At 35.5% G+C, this 16,250-nt stretch overlaps 1 protein-coding gene across 3 annotated transcripts in view; it reads left to right on the forward strand.

The window, feature by feature from the left end:
- The window catches only part of LOC120297035 (ubiquinol-cytochrome-c reductase complex assembly factor 1), a 42,116-nt gene extending 27,117 nt beyond the window's left edge, over nt 1–14,999 (forward strand). For all 3 annotated transcript variants that reach the window (XM_039319214.1, XM_039319215.1, XM_039319216.1), the window contains 3 exons: nt 7,704–7,781; nt 11,316–11,429; nt 12,649–14,999. In XM_039319214.1, the coding sequence (XP_039175148.1) occupies nt 7,704–7,781; nt 11,316–11,429; nt 12,649–12,783 (327 nt within the window). In that variant the 3' untranslated portion in view covers nt 12,784–14,999. The remainder of the gene's footprint in view (nt 1–7,703; nt 7,782–11,315; nt 11,430–12,648) is intronic.
- Nucleotides 15,000–16,250: the final 1,251 nt, after the last annotated feature.

Genomic DNA, 16,250 nt, shown 5'->3' on the forward strand with positions numbered 1-16,250 from the left:
TCATTTAATTTACCTTTACATTTGATTTAATGTACCATTAACTTTAGTTAACATAAATGTAGTTACTTTCCAATCATGTCAGTTCTTCTGGCAATAAAAATTATAATTTGTTACAAAAGAAAATTCTTTTAAAGGCCACATCTAAGGTTTCAGGAGTCATTGACCCTGAAATCACAGTCTACATTTACTGTTGTAAAGCAAAGTAGTCAAACAATTATCAGAAATATACCTGGCCCTGTACTTGTGTTCTGCAGTCCCCAAAATTGACAGCATGTTTTGCTGCCATGTTGAAGCAGGGAGAAAAATGACACTATAAGCTCTAATGCCTGCTTCACATAATTAAAAAAAAAAGGACAAAAACCAGCATACCTTTAAATGGCCTTATTCAAGTAAGTTAGGGTGTCAAACCGGCAGCCCACGGGCCGGTTGAATCATGCGGAGGCCATACCGACCTCAGCTCCGGGCAGTGCAAAAAAAGTTACAATGTCACGTGACGTGGTGAGTTTGACACCCGTAAAGTAAGTGGTCTATCTTGAATCCTTGTGAATCCATAGCAACTCTCCCCTCTGCTATTATGAAGTGCCAGGTTCAAAAAGTTGCTCATTTTCTGATCTAGAACTAAGTATTTTGGTAAATTCTCTTAAGTAGAGCATCACCCTTGATTTTCCCTCAGTTATTTTTCAGTCATTTCAATAAAAGATGATGCAGACCTCTTTTTTGGGTACCAAATGGGAGCATTTCCCAGACTATTTTTTTTTCATTGTATTCCAGTTTTTCTTTTATTGCCTTTATGTTATAACTTGTGGCATGGACTCTCAACATTTTAATGATTTATGGTTCTGAAAGCTGTTTAGATATCTTTAGAAATATCTTATGCAAGAATATGTAATTCCTACCAGATGTTCAGCCTGATTTACCTTGGAGTAAGTGGTACTGTAGTTACTTGCTTGGGTTCTCAGGTTTATACAAAACAGGCATGGCATGCCCATTTTTAATGTATTTATTTCAGAAGCAGGTTCTTTTAGCAAGATTCTGTACTATTGTGGTCTCTTCTTTTGAATCCATACCATTGTCCATTTTTACTATCATATAAAGAGTTATTCTTACAATTCGCGAAATTATTTTTTTCTGATTTTGTTGTTTAGAAGCCTATGTCATCAATGCTATAACTGGAAATCAAGAAACCAGTAGGAGAAACTACATTTGATATCATTGCACCTTCTCCTGATCTTGGGATACATTCTCTCCATGATGCTTATTTTTACTATGTATATAGACGACTTTTCTGAAAAGCACCTGAACTTGCAAAGTATGCTTTTTAGAGTCGATAATTAATTACATAACATACTCTCTCTTTTCACAGTAAGTAATAATACTGTAGCATTATCTTGTGGTCTCCCATCATTCCTGGAAACTTTGACTTCATACTTTCTACACACAATAAAAAATAGGAAAGCCTCTATTCTTAGCATTCTCATATATTAATTCATTTTCTTAGTGTCTCAGCAGCAAATGAAAACTTGGATTTAAAGAATGGATCTTTTTTCTCTACTTTTGTCCCTTTTTTCTTGTTTTTCCAAGGGTTAACATGCAATTCACCAACTTTCAGTAAAATTACTCTCCTAAATGCTTCTAAACTCACATGAAGAGTCATCTAAAATTGTACAATCAAAACAAATTTTGATAATATCTACATATAAATTGATTTGTGCAATATCAAACAGAAAGAAGCAAAACTACCAAGTTGCTGAGATATCTAAACCATTTTTAGTTTACTTATTCCTGACCTTCGTTTCTTTAAAAATTTTAAGGAGTGTTTAAATCTTGAGGAAAATGTGAACGAAGATCAGATTTTGAAATGAATATTCCTTGTGGCAAATAAACATTTTTTTAAACAAAATGTTGCTCTCAAGTTGAAGGGACACTGTAATCCCACTACATCTAAGACTTGTTTGTTCAGTATAAAATCCTGATTTGTAGCTGAGCCTGCTTTAAAAATTGTACAAAATGATAGGAGCAGGAAGGGGCCACCCAGCCCAATATGCCAACCACATTTTAATTTATCTTAATCCTACCTTCCTGCTTTTCCTCCAGACCATTCAGCCCCTTCCTTTTCTAGAAACACATTGAAGCGTTTCTTGAATTCATGTATTGATTCTGCACATGGAGTACAATGAAGTCTTTGTTTTATGTTAGGTAGAGCTATTTATACTTGGTAGCCCCTCTTACCTTCCCTCATTATAACTTGATTTGACTTGAAGTTTACTAAAGTTACTTCATACTGCACTAGTAAAGCTGAAAGAATCTGGCTGTAAGTAACTAAAACAAAACTTCCACCCCGTTCTTTTCTTTTCCTGTTTGGCCAGAAGATGTCCTTTCCAGTTGTAGTAGTTACAATTAATTATTCTGAATTTCATGGATGCCTCAAATAACAAAAGTCTAAAGTAACAAATTGTATAATGAAAATGAACCTGTAAATTTAATTAGAATTACTGATTGCATTGAAATCCAAGTATAGAGTTCAAGGTAATCCATATCATCCAAGATTGTCTATGAGCTAACTTCCACAAGAACTTCCCTAAAAATGAAGGTTGGAGACTAGTACTCTTTAGTGAGATTTTTTTTAGGATAAGGTATCTAGTGCCTCTTTCTCCCTGTGAAACATTGAATGTTATCTCCAGAACTGCCTATTTCAGTTAGAATTTGCCCACTCAGTGTATTCTAACATAGAGTAGTTTCTGATGGTCTGCATTTGATGGGAGGGAACACAGAGACAAGTATTTTCTGTAAGTGCTCTCCTCAGAGGCAAGAGTGACCTTGTTGCTCATAGTCTTTTAAAAATGTGTTTAATTATAGATACCCGTACCTCATGACTTTGGAGAACAGATTGTCATTCTGAAAGAGATGTGACACTTTGAATGTTGTATCAAGATACATTGTTGTTGTTTTTTATTTTAAAATTTTATTTTGTATGTTGTTTGAATAGTGAAACATTAGTCGAAGTCTAAAAGTCCCATAAATCAAATATTCACTCCTCATTTTATTGGCACTGGCACTATAGGTTTTGTTTCTGCTAGTTTACCTTTTGGAACTTCTCAGTGAGTCAAGGGTGTCCCTGGCTCAAGATGTGGAAAGAGACTGTTTCAGGGCAATTACATTAAATACCCTTTTCTCTGAATTCCAGAGACTGACCAGTTGCTGAAACTATAAAATTGCTTGAGAAAATTCCTTAGAGCAACAGATTTGGTGTGGATCAATTGCAGTGGTACGGTGCCAATGAATTATAAGCTCACCAGAGTGTGGTCTGGCTATGACCAAGGAGTAATCATGATGTCCACTTTCAAATTACAAACCATCTATTCCAAAGTAAAAACTGGACATTTAAGATAGACCCATGGATGTTGTGAATTCCTAAACCATTCCTGACTCCACTCTAAGGACATGGGAACTGAAAGCTCCTAGCACTAACAACAGAAGAATCTAAAAATATTCCCATGATAAGAGAGGTGTTCAGGTAGAGGTTTTGGTAGACATGCTAATAAGCAGAAAGGTAAGCAGTACAGAAGAACAGTATTAACCCCAACTTTTTCCTACAGTTCAGTTTCAAATTGATATTCTCATTTGTTCTTTTCACCAAGATATAAAGAGGACTAAAGTCTATTGAAAGACCACTTTGGTACCCATCTCTGACTAGGTTTTATTCATATATATGCCATATCCAAAAAGAGTAATATTCACCACTTGATTTTGTGAAATTAATGCTTCTTTGTTTCTAAATTCTAAATGGTCTTCCCATCTCGATTGTTAAAATAATATTACTTTATATTCCTTTCTTTAACTGATGTCTACTTCCATATTTTGTTTATCTTAGGATAATGTCAATTCCCAACTGAGGTCAAAGTGATCCATACCAGTTTTATGCCCTTCTCTTCAGCATTACTCTGGTGCTATTTTGAGATGCATATAATTCACTTCAGCATACATTATAATGATACAATTCATTCAACTTTATGGAAGACCTCACATCTTATCAAAACTTTCCCTCGGGAAAAAAAGTATAGTTTTCAGTTTGTCTCATTTAGAATCTTACTAACCCATTGATTTATAGAAACAGGTTCTTCTCAATCTGTCCTTCATTGAAATCAAAATTACTGGATTGTGTTCTAAATGTGCAAGGTTAGAAAAATCCATAAAAACCTTTAAGACTGGCTATCTCCCAATAGTGTTTCAGGTTGTGTCAATTAATAAGTGGCCCCCTCTCTCTAATATTAGAAAGAAAAATATTTGCCTGCTTCTATGAGACATTGGATGAAAACTTTGTCATAAACTATCCCTTGCATATGTATCTATCAACAGAAATGCGCAAACTTCTTAGAATTTGCAAAGACAGTACTGGTGGTATTGATGAACAATTTGGCTGTTACAACTGAGGAGCAATCTATTTATATAATAATATATAAATAAATGTTTAAGACTGGAATTCTCCAGAATTCTGGTCAACTTACTCTGTAACATTTTGTGGTTCACTTTTTTCCTTTTACTGGAGGGCAGAACTAGGGCAGAGAAATAATTTTTATTCACTTCAGAAAGGTTACAGCAATAAAGAAACTCTTGTTAATATCAAGGAGCATGGCAGCCAGGAGTTTTCACAGTCTGGCATTGTTTGTTTTACCAGCAATTTGGAACCTTCTGCACTCTTAAAATATTGGCAAGAAAATATTTTACTGTTAACTGTTTTATGGCAGGCATGCCTTGTGTAAAAGAAGCCCTTGAAGAAGCAGAATTTTCTTGCTTTACTTTTGAAAGATGTGGGAAAAATTAAAAATCCTGTTAACATATATGCCATCTTTTATGGATAATTAAAATGTCCATTTAAAAAAAACTCAGTCTAGAAATCCATATATATAAAAATAGCAACAAATGTGCCAGAAATTAGTAATAGATTGGGGAAAAATAAGGATAATTAACGATCAAGTGTATTTATATCTTTATATGTTGGATGAAAATGTTGAAATGTTCAAGTTAGTTGTTGCTGTATAATCAATTGCTGATTGTAACAAGAGAAATGAAGTGGGCCTTAGCTATACTTGCTTTCCCTTTCTTTTCTTCTACAGGAAGACATTTTGCTTTTGTTTTAAATTAACTATAGTAAAGCATAACATCCAAATGACAGTGCACTGTGATTAGTTACAATTATGATTTCCTTGAAATAAACAATTTTTGTACATGGATTTGAACCTTGCTTGTTTTAAACATAATTGAGCTAATCATGATTTGCATCAGAGTGTTACTCTGAAATAAAATCCTCTTGGGATTGTGCTGTATGAAAAAGCAGAAAGCATGTACATCCAGTGTTTGTTCCTATATTAATTAATCATAGTTTAAATGTTATCCCTTGAGTACTGTGAAGGAATCTTTTCAAAGATAGCTTTCCTAGCTTATATACTGCTCAAAAAAATAAAGGGAACACAAACATATAGGATCCTATACGTTTGTGTTCCCTTTATTTTTTTTGAGCAGTATATATAAAACTAAGAATCTTAGCACATTTGGAATGAGTATCTTTTAACTCTTTAGTTCTGACAATCTGGGAACAATTTTTAAGCTCTAAGCTATGCATATTTATTTGGAAGTTAAACATTGTTGGACTCATTTGGGCGTAGTTGTATCTAAAATTGCACTGTATACCTTCTGAAAATAATCTTGAGCCATAGATTTCAGTGGGTTTAATGCATCTGTGCTTAATTTATATTTTTGTGGGATTTGGGGCACAGCCCTTAATCTGAAGCCTTCAGAAAACTTCTGGGCTTCCAGAATGATTGCTGTTTTCTGCTAAGATTCTTCAGTTACTCTGATCAAAAGCCAATATGGAAGTAATTCCAGTCCACGTTTTGGTCTTCACAGATCTGTGCAGGGCTTATTTTGCAAGAGAATAAGATGTGGCTATTAGCAGTTATAAGTTTTCCACTATTCATAACATTTGAGACAGGATTGTAATTTAAGATATAATTATTGTTGAAAGCTTGATGTTGAGATTTCTGCATTTCTGGGAAGATAGGATTGAGACAGATTGTTCTAAAGAGTCCTCTCTAAGTTTATTTTCTTTAATGGAGTACTATATCTCTAGAGTTAACCATAGAGTTTCTCCATATGAGGAAGCCCTCTTAAAATTGTGCTGTTATCCAGGGTACATTCCCTCTTCTCAGTGTAAGACTCGTCCTTTTATTTATTGGCATGCTTGCTTAGCTTTGTTATCTCAATAATTCTTTTTAAAGGCGCCCCCTTTTTGGCTTTAAAGCTGCTACGCAAGGGATACGGTGTAAAGCACAATTATTTTCTTTGCCTCTTCTAATATTTGTACTGTGTGTTAAATAATCCTTATGGTAACCTTTTTATTTCACAAAAAAGCATGGTAAATATATTATAATTCATAGAATTTGTTTTAAAAATGAAAGGGTAGTTTATTGTGGGTATGTTACAAGAGAGTTGCTCCCCCGACAGAAATACAGTTTATTCAGAAGCATATTCTGTTAACAAAACCTTTGTCCTGATCATGCATTCAAAGAACAACTGTGGTTGGGTGAAAATGACATAATTTATATAGTTGGTAAAAATGTAAGTAATTATTGAGGTTGCAGTCATAATCTAACCTTATGATTTTTAGCACTTTTTCATTAAATATTTAGTACTTGCCCCACAACCAGTTTGTGATGGCTGGTAAAGTGTATGAATTTTAATAATTTGTATAAGTGGAAATATAAATCACTCGCATAAAATAATTTTTATGATTCTGCTGTAAGTATGAACTATTTTTTTAAAAAAAAGTTATGAAAGAGTAGTTTAATGGAAGACTATATAAAGTGTAGGTTTAACAGACTGACCTGAATTAATTAGCTCTTTGAAGGCAAAGTGTTTACAAGCCTATTCCTGAAAAACTATGTGCAAATGATCTCACTAAAGAGCCGTGTGGTGCAGTGGTTAGAATGTAGTATTGCAAGCTAATTCTGCAGACTGCCAGGAGTTTGATTCTGAGTAGCTCAAGGTTGACTCAACTTTCCATCCTTCTGAGGTCGATAAAATGAGGACCCAGATTGTTGGGGGCAATAGACTGACTTTGTAAACTGTAAATCACTGTAAAGTGGTATATAAGTCCATTGCTATTGCTAGTGAAACCACAATGCCTTAATTTTATCTAAGGGATCAGATTGTTGGTGTTGTTCATGACTTTTCTTTGTGTTTAGCAATAGCAGCTGATGGGCTATGCAGTTTTTACGAGTTAAACATTCAAATCCTGCTTTGCATCTCTTACAGCATTTTATTTAGTGTAATTTGTTTAGCACTGTGTTGAGATCAGCTAATTATGATTTTTATTTGCTTGTGTCTTTTTTTTTCCTTCTCTTGTAGAACTGATAACCACAACAGAAAGTTAGGATAGTTCCCTGCAATCAGTTGTAGGAGCTTCGTCCTTGATAAACTGCTGCTACATTGTTTTTTGTTTAATAATATGGTGTACTGTCCATACATGGTGTACTGTCCATACAGGCATCTTTCACTTCTATACATCACAAAACATTCATTTTATATAATTTTATGTTCTATGCTAAAGTAAGCAAGTAAGCAGGCAAGAGACTTTAGCTTTCTTGTGCTGTTCTTGCATCTAATACCAGTCCTACTTCTAAGTCAGCATTGATTTTATTTTTCAGGTTAATTCTCTTATCCTAAAAAGAAGTCTGAGAACCTTGACAGAAGTTTTCTATGCATCTATTTTTGGATATGATGAGGTAATGTAACAGTTAAATTAAAGTTAAATGTGCAGAGAACAGAAACAAAAAAATCTATCTGTGTTAACATGAGTTAGTCTCATTGTGTGGTCAAATGCCCTGAATGTTTGTTAATGTTTCCTAATATTCTATATCTGCTATTGGTGAGAGGTGAATGAAGCTACGAGAATGTGCTGTGGCCACTGGAAAACCATCATACGTTACCAAGTTGGAAAAGCCTTTTAGGTCATAAAACCCAACTCCTTGTATTAGAGTAGGGGTGTCAAACTGCCAGCCCAAAGCTACTCCCACCCCATTCCCGGCAATGCAAAAAGAGTCATGATATGTCGCATCACATGACGTGGCGAGTTTGACACCCATGTATTAGAGAATCGAAAATAAAATATCCCTTATGGATGGCTGTCTAGTCTCTACTTGAACATTAAGTGAAGAGGGATCCACTCTGTTTCTCAACTATAGCATCTCTTTGGGAACCTGATACCAAATTGTTCATATTTCATTTGAGATTTAACTTTTTTGCTGTTAAATTGTATTTGTTTTAATACATGCTCCTGAATAAACCCATCATAATGCTGAATCTGCTGCCTGGATCTCCTTGTGTCTTACTTGTTTCTAACCATAGATTGATTACACATTCTGCAGTCCTGTCTATAGCTTGTTATTTTATGTAAAGTAGTCAAGATCTAATATTGTATTTAAAAACTATATTGTTATCTACAGGTACTGTAATCTCCTGCTGTCCTTTTTATTTTATTTTCCTTTTAAATATTTTTAAAATAATCTTTATTCTGTTTAGTAAAGCAAATAAGGGCTTCTGTTGAAGTGCTTAGAGATTGTTAGGGTCTAGAGATGTAGACTTGACCATACCAAGATAAATTAGCTATGGATTCAGGATCTACCTACTCTTGGGGATTGTCTAGCTTTACTGAATGGATTTTAAGACTGTTCTTATGGTTATCCACATCTTAGTTTCCTCTTCTTTGAACTACTGCAATGCATTTTATATGGGGCTACCCTTGAAGATTGTTCAAAAGCTACACGTAGTCCTGAATCTGCAAATAATTAAATGACTGTGGCACCTTCTTGTCATATTTCTACTGGGCAAGCTGCTGTTTGGATTCCCAGTGCATTTTAAGATGTTGATAGTTATTCATAAAACACCTCTTGGACATGGTCAGCATGTTCCAGGTCCCCTCATTGAAGACCTGCAAATTTGTGAGACCTGGTGTGTTCTCTGGTTATGCTTCTTTGACTCATGTGACATGTATCTTAGGAAATAAATAAAAATGTAAGGAACAATATTTTGATTAGCAAATATCTTATTCAAATCGGCTGATTTGGTAACTTCTTCTGGGATGTAGTGCACACTGTATGTGACAGAAGAAGACCCATTGCTGGTCTTTCCTACAGAGGTGAAAATGAACAAGGTAGTAATAACCTTTCAGAGATTTCAAGTATGGCAAGTCTGCAACAAATCCTTCATCCTCTATAACAGACATGTCAAACTTGCGACGTCACATGATGTTGTGCAACGTATCGGTTTTGCCATTGCTGGTAATGGGGTGGATGCGGCTTCCAGATTATGTGTCTGGCCCATGGGGCGGCAGTTTGACATCCCTGCTCTACAACTTCAAGGCACCCGACTAACATTAAGGCACCAGGAGATCTAGTCCTGCTTTAGGCATGAAAACAAGCTGGGTGATTTTGGGCCAGTCACTTTGTCAGCCCAACTCATCTCACAATCAGAGCACAGCCAAGCCCCTAACCATTCAGAACACACCTCCACCCAATCAGAACACAGCCAAGCTCCCACCCAATCAGTTCATACCCCCACTGGCAGTTAAAAGGAAGAAACAGCTAAGACCACACATTGCTGCTCAAAGCACGAAGCTGAAAACACCAGCCTGAAGATGACGAATGGGACTTCGTCGAAACGTCGCCGAGTATACTCCAGTTATTTATTGTTAAAACAACATTTAAAACAATAAAAACAGTTATATACAACTGAATTAATTAGCTCTTTGAAGGCAAAGTGTTTACAAGCCTATTCCTGAAAAACTATGTGCAAATGATCTCACTAAAGAGCCGTGTGGTGCAGTGGTTAGAATGTAGTATTGCAAGCTAATTCTGCAGACTGCCAGGAGTTTGATTCTGAGTAGCTCAAGATTGACTCAACTTAGCTTTCGCTGGTCCACTGCCAGCGTCCTCAGAGTGGGGCTTAGGGGGCGGGAAAGTTCTTTTTATCCCCTTGCTGATCCAGTTGCCTACTCATTGCCCTCGTGACAGGGCCACTCTTCCTGATTGCCTGTAACTGCCTTAACTGTTCCGCCCTCTCTTTTTTGCACTCCAATTTTGTATTTTTCTGCTCTGTCATCTTTGTGCCGCCTCCTCCTCCCTGGGCTGTTATTACCAACACCCTACTCAACCCCTCCTCTCTACCCAATGCAAGGTGCCTCCTCCGATTCGACACCACACGAGTCCTGTCACGGAGTTCCTCCTTTTTATTCTCCCTGTTGGGCTGCTGGTCTACCTGCCGTTTTTGCATTCCATTGCCAGTTCCTATCTCATCTCCCTCCTCCAACTCCCCTCCTCTCCTAGCCTGCCGATTCATACACCCTTTATTGTCCATTCCTGTCATCCTTCCCCCCCTTCTTCAACCCTCCCACCTATTGATTAACATATCGCTCCTGCCTTTCGTCAACCATTCCTATTGATGTTCTCTTCCTCAATGTCTTTTCCTTCCTAATCCACTGCTCTACCTGCTGTTCCTGTTTACCCTCCTCCACCACTGTCCATCTTCCCCTCTCCAATGTCCTCTCTGAGGACGCTGGCAGAGGACCAGCGAAAGCTTAAGTTGTTTTAATCTTGTATATAACTGTTTTTATTGTTTTAAATGTTGTTTTAACAATAAATAACTGGAGTATACTCTTCCCGGAGATTGAAGATTGCATCATTGAACAAATATGCCCGGGATTCGTATTTTTATAAATATATAGGATTAAAAAAAATCTTTAAAAAGCAAGAGGAAAAGAATGAGATCTCAATGACTCCATTTGCAAAATGTTTATTTTCTGCTGTAAGCCAAAGATTTTTAATACAGTTGTTGGTGTCTTTTATGAAAGCCTTGTCCAATTTCCTCCTAGCCAATCTATTTGAGATAGCATATTTCTCACTGTCACTAGCAGCAGCACACCAACAAACCATTTCATGAGTTAGCTGCAAAAAAGATTGGAATGGTCTAAATCGGGGGTGTCAAACTGCGGTTGCATCATATGGAGTCTGTGCCCACCCCAGCTCTGGCGACGCAAAAAAAGTCACGATATGTTGCGACATGTCATGTGACGTGGCGAGTTTGACACCCGTGTTCTAAATGATGCTATGCTGCTTTCTTGTTTGTTCTTTCTGTCTGTCATTTCTTCTTTACAACAAGCCTCTGGTAAAACATAAGTTGCCCCTTTGCTGTAAAGGATTGTCCTATATGAATAACAGCTTTTTAAAGTAAATCTGATCATCTTCTTTAAAAATTTATTTTAGGGAATACTTTCAGATGATCATGTACTTGCAGCAGCTATCTGGAGAAATCTGTTTGAAACAAATTGCAGTGATCCTAGGCAGCTGGCAATGATGGTAGAATATGTGCGCAAGCAGGTAAGCAGCATAGAATATGTAGGTTCCTTCACTATTTCATGAAAAAAATTCATGTTTGGTAAGCTAAGTTTTCTTGATTTTCCTTTTGATAACTAAACTTAAGGGTTTTCCATAATATTGTGTCTCTAAAATACATGCCTTGATCCTGGTCACTCTGCTTCTTACAGCAATTTTCAGAAATCAGTTTTTTTCCTTTATCTGTAAAGTTCTTGACTTCTCACACCCAAGAAAAATCATATTAGCTGCCTTTCTGCTATATTTTGGCAGGCTGAAAAGTTTTTATTCTAGCACACATTTAATGTGGAAATTAATGGAATTCTGTTAATTGGGAATTGTTATTGGAAAGAGCTATTTAGGAACTTGGTGTTTCTCAGCAATCCCTGTCTGCAGCTTATCAAGACTTTTACATCTGTTTCCAGTATTGCACAGCTGTTCTGGGGAGCTTTCTTCTACTGCAGTTGCATTCTTTGAAACAGATGCAGCTGCTTTAATGAAACTTATGTGTTCATATATGTTATGAAGCATCTCTGAAGCTGAATTGGTGCTATTTTAATAACACATTTCTAATTGTGTGTTAATTAGGCTTAATGGTACATAGTTGGTTTTTTTTAAATATATTATTAACCATTTAGTATTTATTTAGCACATGGCAAGCCATTTGTATGCCATTTGTTGATGGAAAGGCTGGATGTACATTAAACCAGTAAATAAACAACTGGAGACTGGAATCCCTGTATCTTGGAGAACAATTCAAAAAGTGTAAAGAAGAACACTTTTAGTGGGGTGTTCAGAGCTCTACCTTAGAGAAGCTGCTGATAATCAAGAAACCTTCTGGAATTGTACTATAACAAAACTAGAGTATTTCAGTAGAGCAACCAGTGGAAGCCATGTCGAGATAAATTGCATTTGAATTTTCTCAATAACAAAGACAACCTATTCTTTCTTTCTGGAGTACTCATTAAACAAATATTGTATTTCAGGAAATAATAAGATATGGGCCCATTTGCTGACTGTTAACAATTGCTGTGTAGAAAACAGCTGCTCTTGTATAAACATTGTACATTATCCTTTGGTGGTGAGGTGGGCACTTTATCTTTTAAATGTCTGGTTTTACTATTAATGTCTAACTTTGGCCCCATCTTCTATCAGTAACCTGAAGGAAGAATTACCCTTTCAACATATCTGTAAGTGACTTGCATTATTTTGCTGTGATTATCAGGTGCAGCATCTGGATGCTATGTCAGGAGAAGACTTGCTGCTGTCTGGGGAAGTGACTTGGCGCCCCCTTATGGAACCTAATCCACAAAGCATTGTAAAGCCCGTTTCTCCAGTATATAATGATGAAGGACTTTGAATCCTTGTCAACCAACCAGAAAATGTTTGCTGTTATGTATATTATCCTTATACATAGAATAATTCCTGGAAGCAGTAACTGGGAATTCTTTAAAAAAAGCATAATAAATGCTGTACTGCTATGTTAAAAAGTGAATAGAAGTTTGTTCTTTTGTAATTATACATTCTAATAAATTTAAATACCATGGTGTTTTAGTAGTATAAATAGTTGCTACTATTTATTTATGGAGTCTTTTACAATTATATTATCCCCAGGTCCTGTCAGCTCAGATATCTTTTGTGGAAAAAATAGTCTATCTACATCGGGAAAGACGAGGATCAGTTGGCCAAATATTATGATCCTCTTTTGCAAAGCCTGAAAAAAATGCAAAATTCCTACTATGTTTTTGAACAAATATTGTCTGTCTCTAAGCAAATGTTATCTTGGGAATTGCAAGGATTAAAATAAAGTTTCTTAAAGTATTTCTTGCTATTTCCCATCTCGGATCATATTCAAGGTAATATATACAGTGGGGAACACTTTCTTACTTTGATTTTGCAGTTCAAGAATATAACATTTTAATGATCTTGTAGGAGTCATAGCTTTCACAATCAGCCCAGAGGTAACTATTAAATGAGTATTTATAAATGATTTTCATGTTGTTTTTAGAAATGCAGATAAAATCAGCTTGGTTTAATCTGATGTCTGGGAAATGGAATCTATATCTTCCCTCCCTAATTGTGGAGAAAACTTATTTGTTGAAGCTAGTATTTGCTTTGAAAGAGTAATCCCTATTGAAGTTTCACCTAGTGTTATTTTAAAAGGGTGATTGTACTAGGGCTTGTAGGAGGGGGGAAAAAAGGTCAAATTACTTCAGCCCCGGTAATGATCAGATTTTCTCCTAGTGAATGTGATTTGCATTTTTAAAAACCTGTATGTTCAATCCAACTCTAATGTCATCTAGTTTGGTTCTATTACTATGGTTAGAAGTTCTAGTATCAAGGTCCATCGTTTTGTATAATTAAAGCAACTCAAAGGCTTTTTCTGTGCTGCTTATCAAATGGTATCTTCATTTAGAAATTATCCTGAGTTGCTCATATAAAGCAAGTTGATACATTATTCCTTTTTAGAAGAGAAATTTAATTTTTTGTAATGGCCAGCACTAATATCCCCGTTTTATCATTTGACTTTTGTTTTCGTTTGTTTGAAAAGTTGGGAGAGATACATTCTCCACAAATTTAGAGTCTGACTCTAATAAATATACTAAAATATAGTTGTCTTTTTTATACTTTAAGCAGTACTACATTCCAAAAGTTTCATAGCCTGATGTATATAGTATATGCATTACAATTGCATAATATATGATCAAGGTTCTGCCAATGCCCTTCTGTTCTTATATATTCTCCAAAAGCTCTTGAGTTGCTATTGTACTTTTCTACATGAACTGTGGGGCAAGATTTTTGAAAATGACCAATTCTTTCCCGAAGTTTAAAGATTTTAATGTATAATTTCTAGCACACAATGCTGTTACTGGGTTATTACATATATTTTGCTCTTGATGATCATGTAAATAGCCAATACAGAAGATGCTCTATTTGAGTGAAGAAAATTAATGGAAACTCTTAAAAAAAGAGAGCCACCTTCTGTAATTCAATTCAAAAACATAATCTGCTCCTTTAATATGTATTATTGGAATCTCTTTGGAAACGGTTGAATTTTCACTAATGTGCTGTTAATGAATGGAAAGGAAGATAAATCCATTTGCAAAACTGTCTATACTGCATGGGGCAAATACGCCATTCTAGATGCTCTATTGCTATATTGGTCAATTTTCTTTCTGTCCAAAAACTAAACCCACTAAATACAACCCCAAACATTTAAATTATTTTTTTCTAAATAAAGCTTACTCAGCTAAATCTATAATGAAACAATGAGTTACGTTCTACTTTTGTAAAAACATTACAAACCAGGCACTTTTTCCTCAGTTTATTTAAGATGCCTTTGTTGCAAGCTCTACTATACAGATTAGGTATAAAATGCTATGCAGAGTATATATGAGAGTTAATACTTTGCAATTTATTATGGCTGTATTATATTTATAAAGCAAGGCTTAGCTGTGTAAGAATCAGCTGATTAATTTTTTAAAATATAAATGAAGTACTTAAATGAATTTACTGTGTCTCTTGCTGCTCTGTGAATACACAAAAAATGAATAAATTGGATACATTAATTCTTAATCTTGAATATTAAAATATTTCCCTTCCTGTGTTCAGCACTGTCTTCTTTAGCTGGTGCTGGTCATCACTGAAGTGGGTTGAGATGTACCCATCTTGGAACAATTTATGAACAGTTAAGTGTGGTAATTTAAAATGCTGTACTAAGACTGAGAAAATTCAAATTCAAATCCATCATGGAAACTCAGTGGATGACTTTGGGCCAGCAACTCTCTTACGTTAGTCTATTACACAGAACTGAAGTGGGAGAAATTTGGAAAAGGAAGTGTTATCTATGGAGCCTTGAAGTCTTCGACCAAAGGTGTGATAGAAGTTCAACAAAAAAATAGATATGCGAGAATGTAACCAAAATCCTTGAACTTTCTTTCCTATACCTGGCACCATACAGAGCCCAAGGTTTCCTGAACTTTGAACACTTGGCTTTAGATTTTATATAAATGGTGTCTCTCTTATTATATGGATTGGGGTATTCTGATTACAAGTTCTTTAGCTCCAAAACAATTTAGAATTTTCTTGCTCACAAAAAAGAAAAAAAAAAGGTGTAGGTAGTTATATTGCCATCTGGTGGCCATTGAGGAGCCGAAAGTTCTTTAGGATTTAAGGGATAAATAGGTTCATATAAATGCCAAAAAGGATTTTACTGTGAATAATTGTTTGAGTGTTACAGAAAAAAGGGTAGAGCAATCCATGTTGCTTCAGCTTACTTGATGTCCCAAAAATGACCACAGATGGCTTGGTCACAATTTCAGGCACTTGTCCCACTATCGTTAGTATTTTTAGGTATAGTAGGATTCCTGGAAGACAATGCCAAGATTGGGGAAAGGGGGAGAGATAAGCCAATGGCATATGTTATCAGTAACTTAGGAAAATGTCACTTTGGTAATATTTTTATGGAAAAATTTAGTGTGCAACTTCTCCCCCCCTCTTACCAGCAGATTTAGATTAGGGACAGAGAGCTCACTATTCTTTTTATCTTAATAGTTATAAAAGGGAATGCAAATAAAAGGCAAGAGTGATTTACAAAACAACACTGCAATCTACAAAGTTTGCTATGTAATATTTTTTACGTTGGTATTGAGGAATTTACAATACAGGTAGTCATCAAGTCACAACCACAATTAAGCCCAAAATTTCTGCTGCTGACCAAGAGAGTCGTTAAGTGAGTTTTGCCCCATTTTATGACCTTTCTTGCCACAGTTGTTAAGTGAATCTCCAGTTAAGTTAATAACACGGTTGCTGAATGAATCTGACTTC

Source organism: Crotalus tigris, unplaced genomic scaffold, assembly GCF_016545835.1.
Source record: "Crotalus tigris isolate CLP2741 ecotype Arizona unplaced genomic scaffold, ASM1654583v1 scf7180000022411.5474196:2289641, whole genome shotgun sequence".
Taxonomy (NCBI): domain Eukaryota; kingdom Metazoa; phylum Chordata; class Lepidosauria; order Squamata; family Viperidae; genus Crotalus; species Crotalus tigris.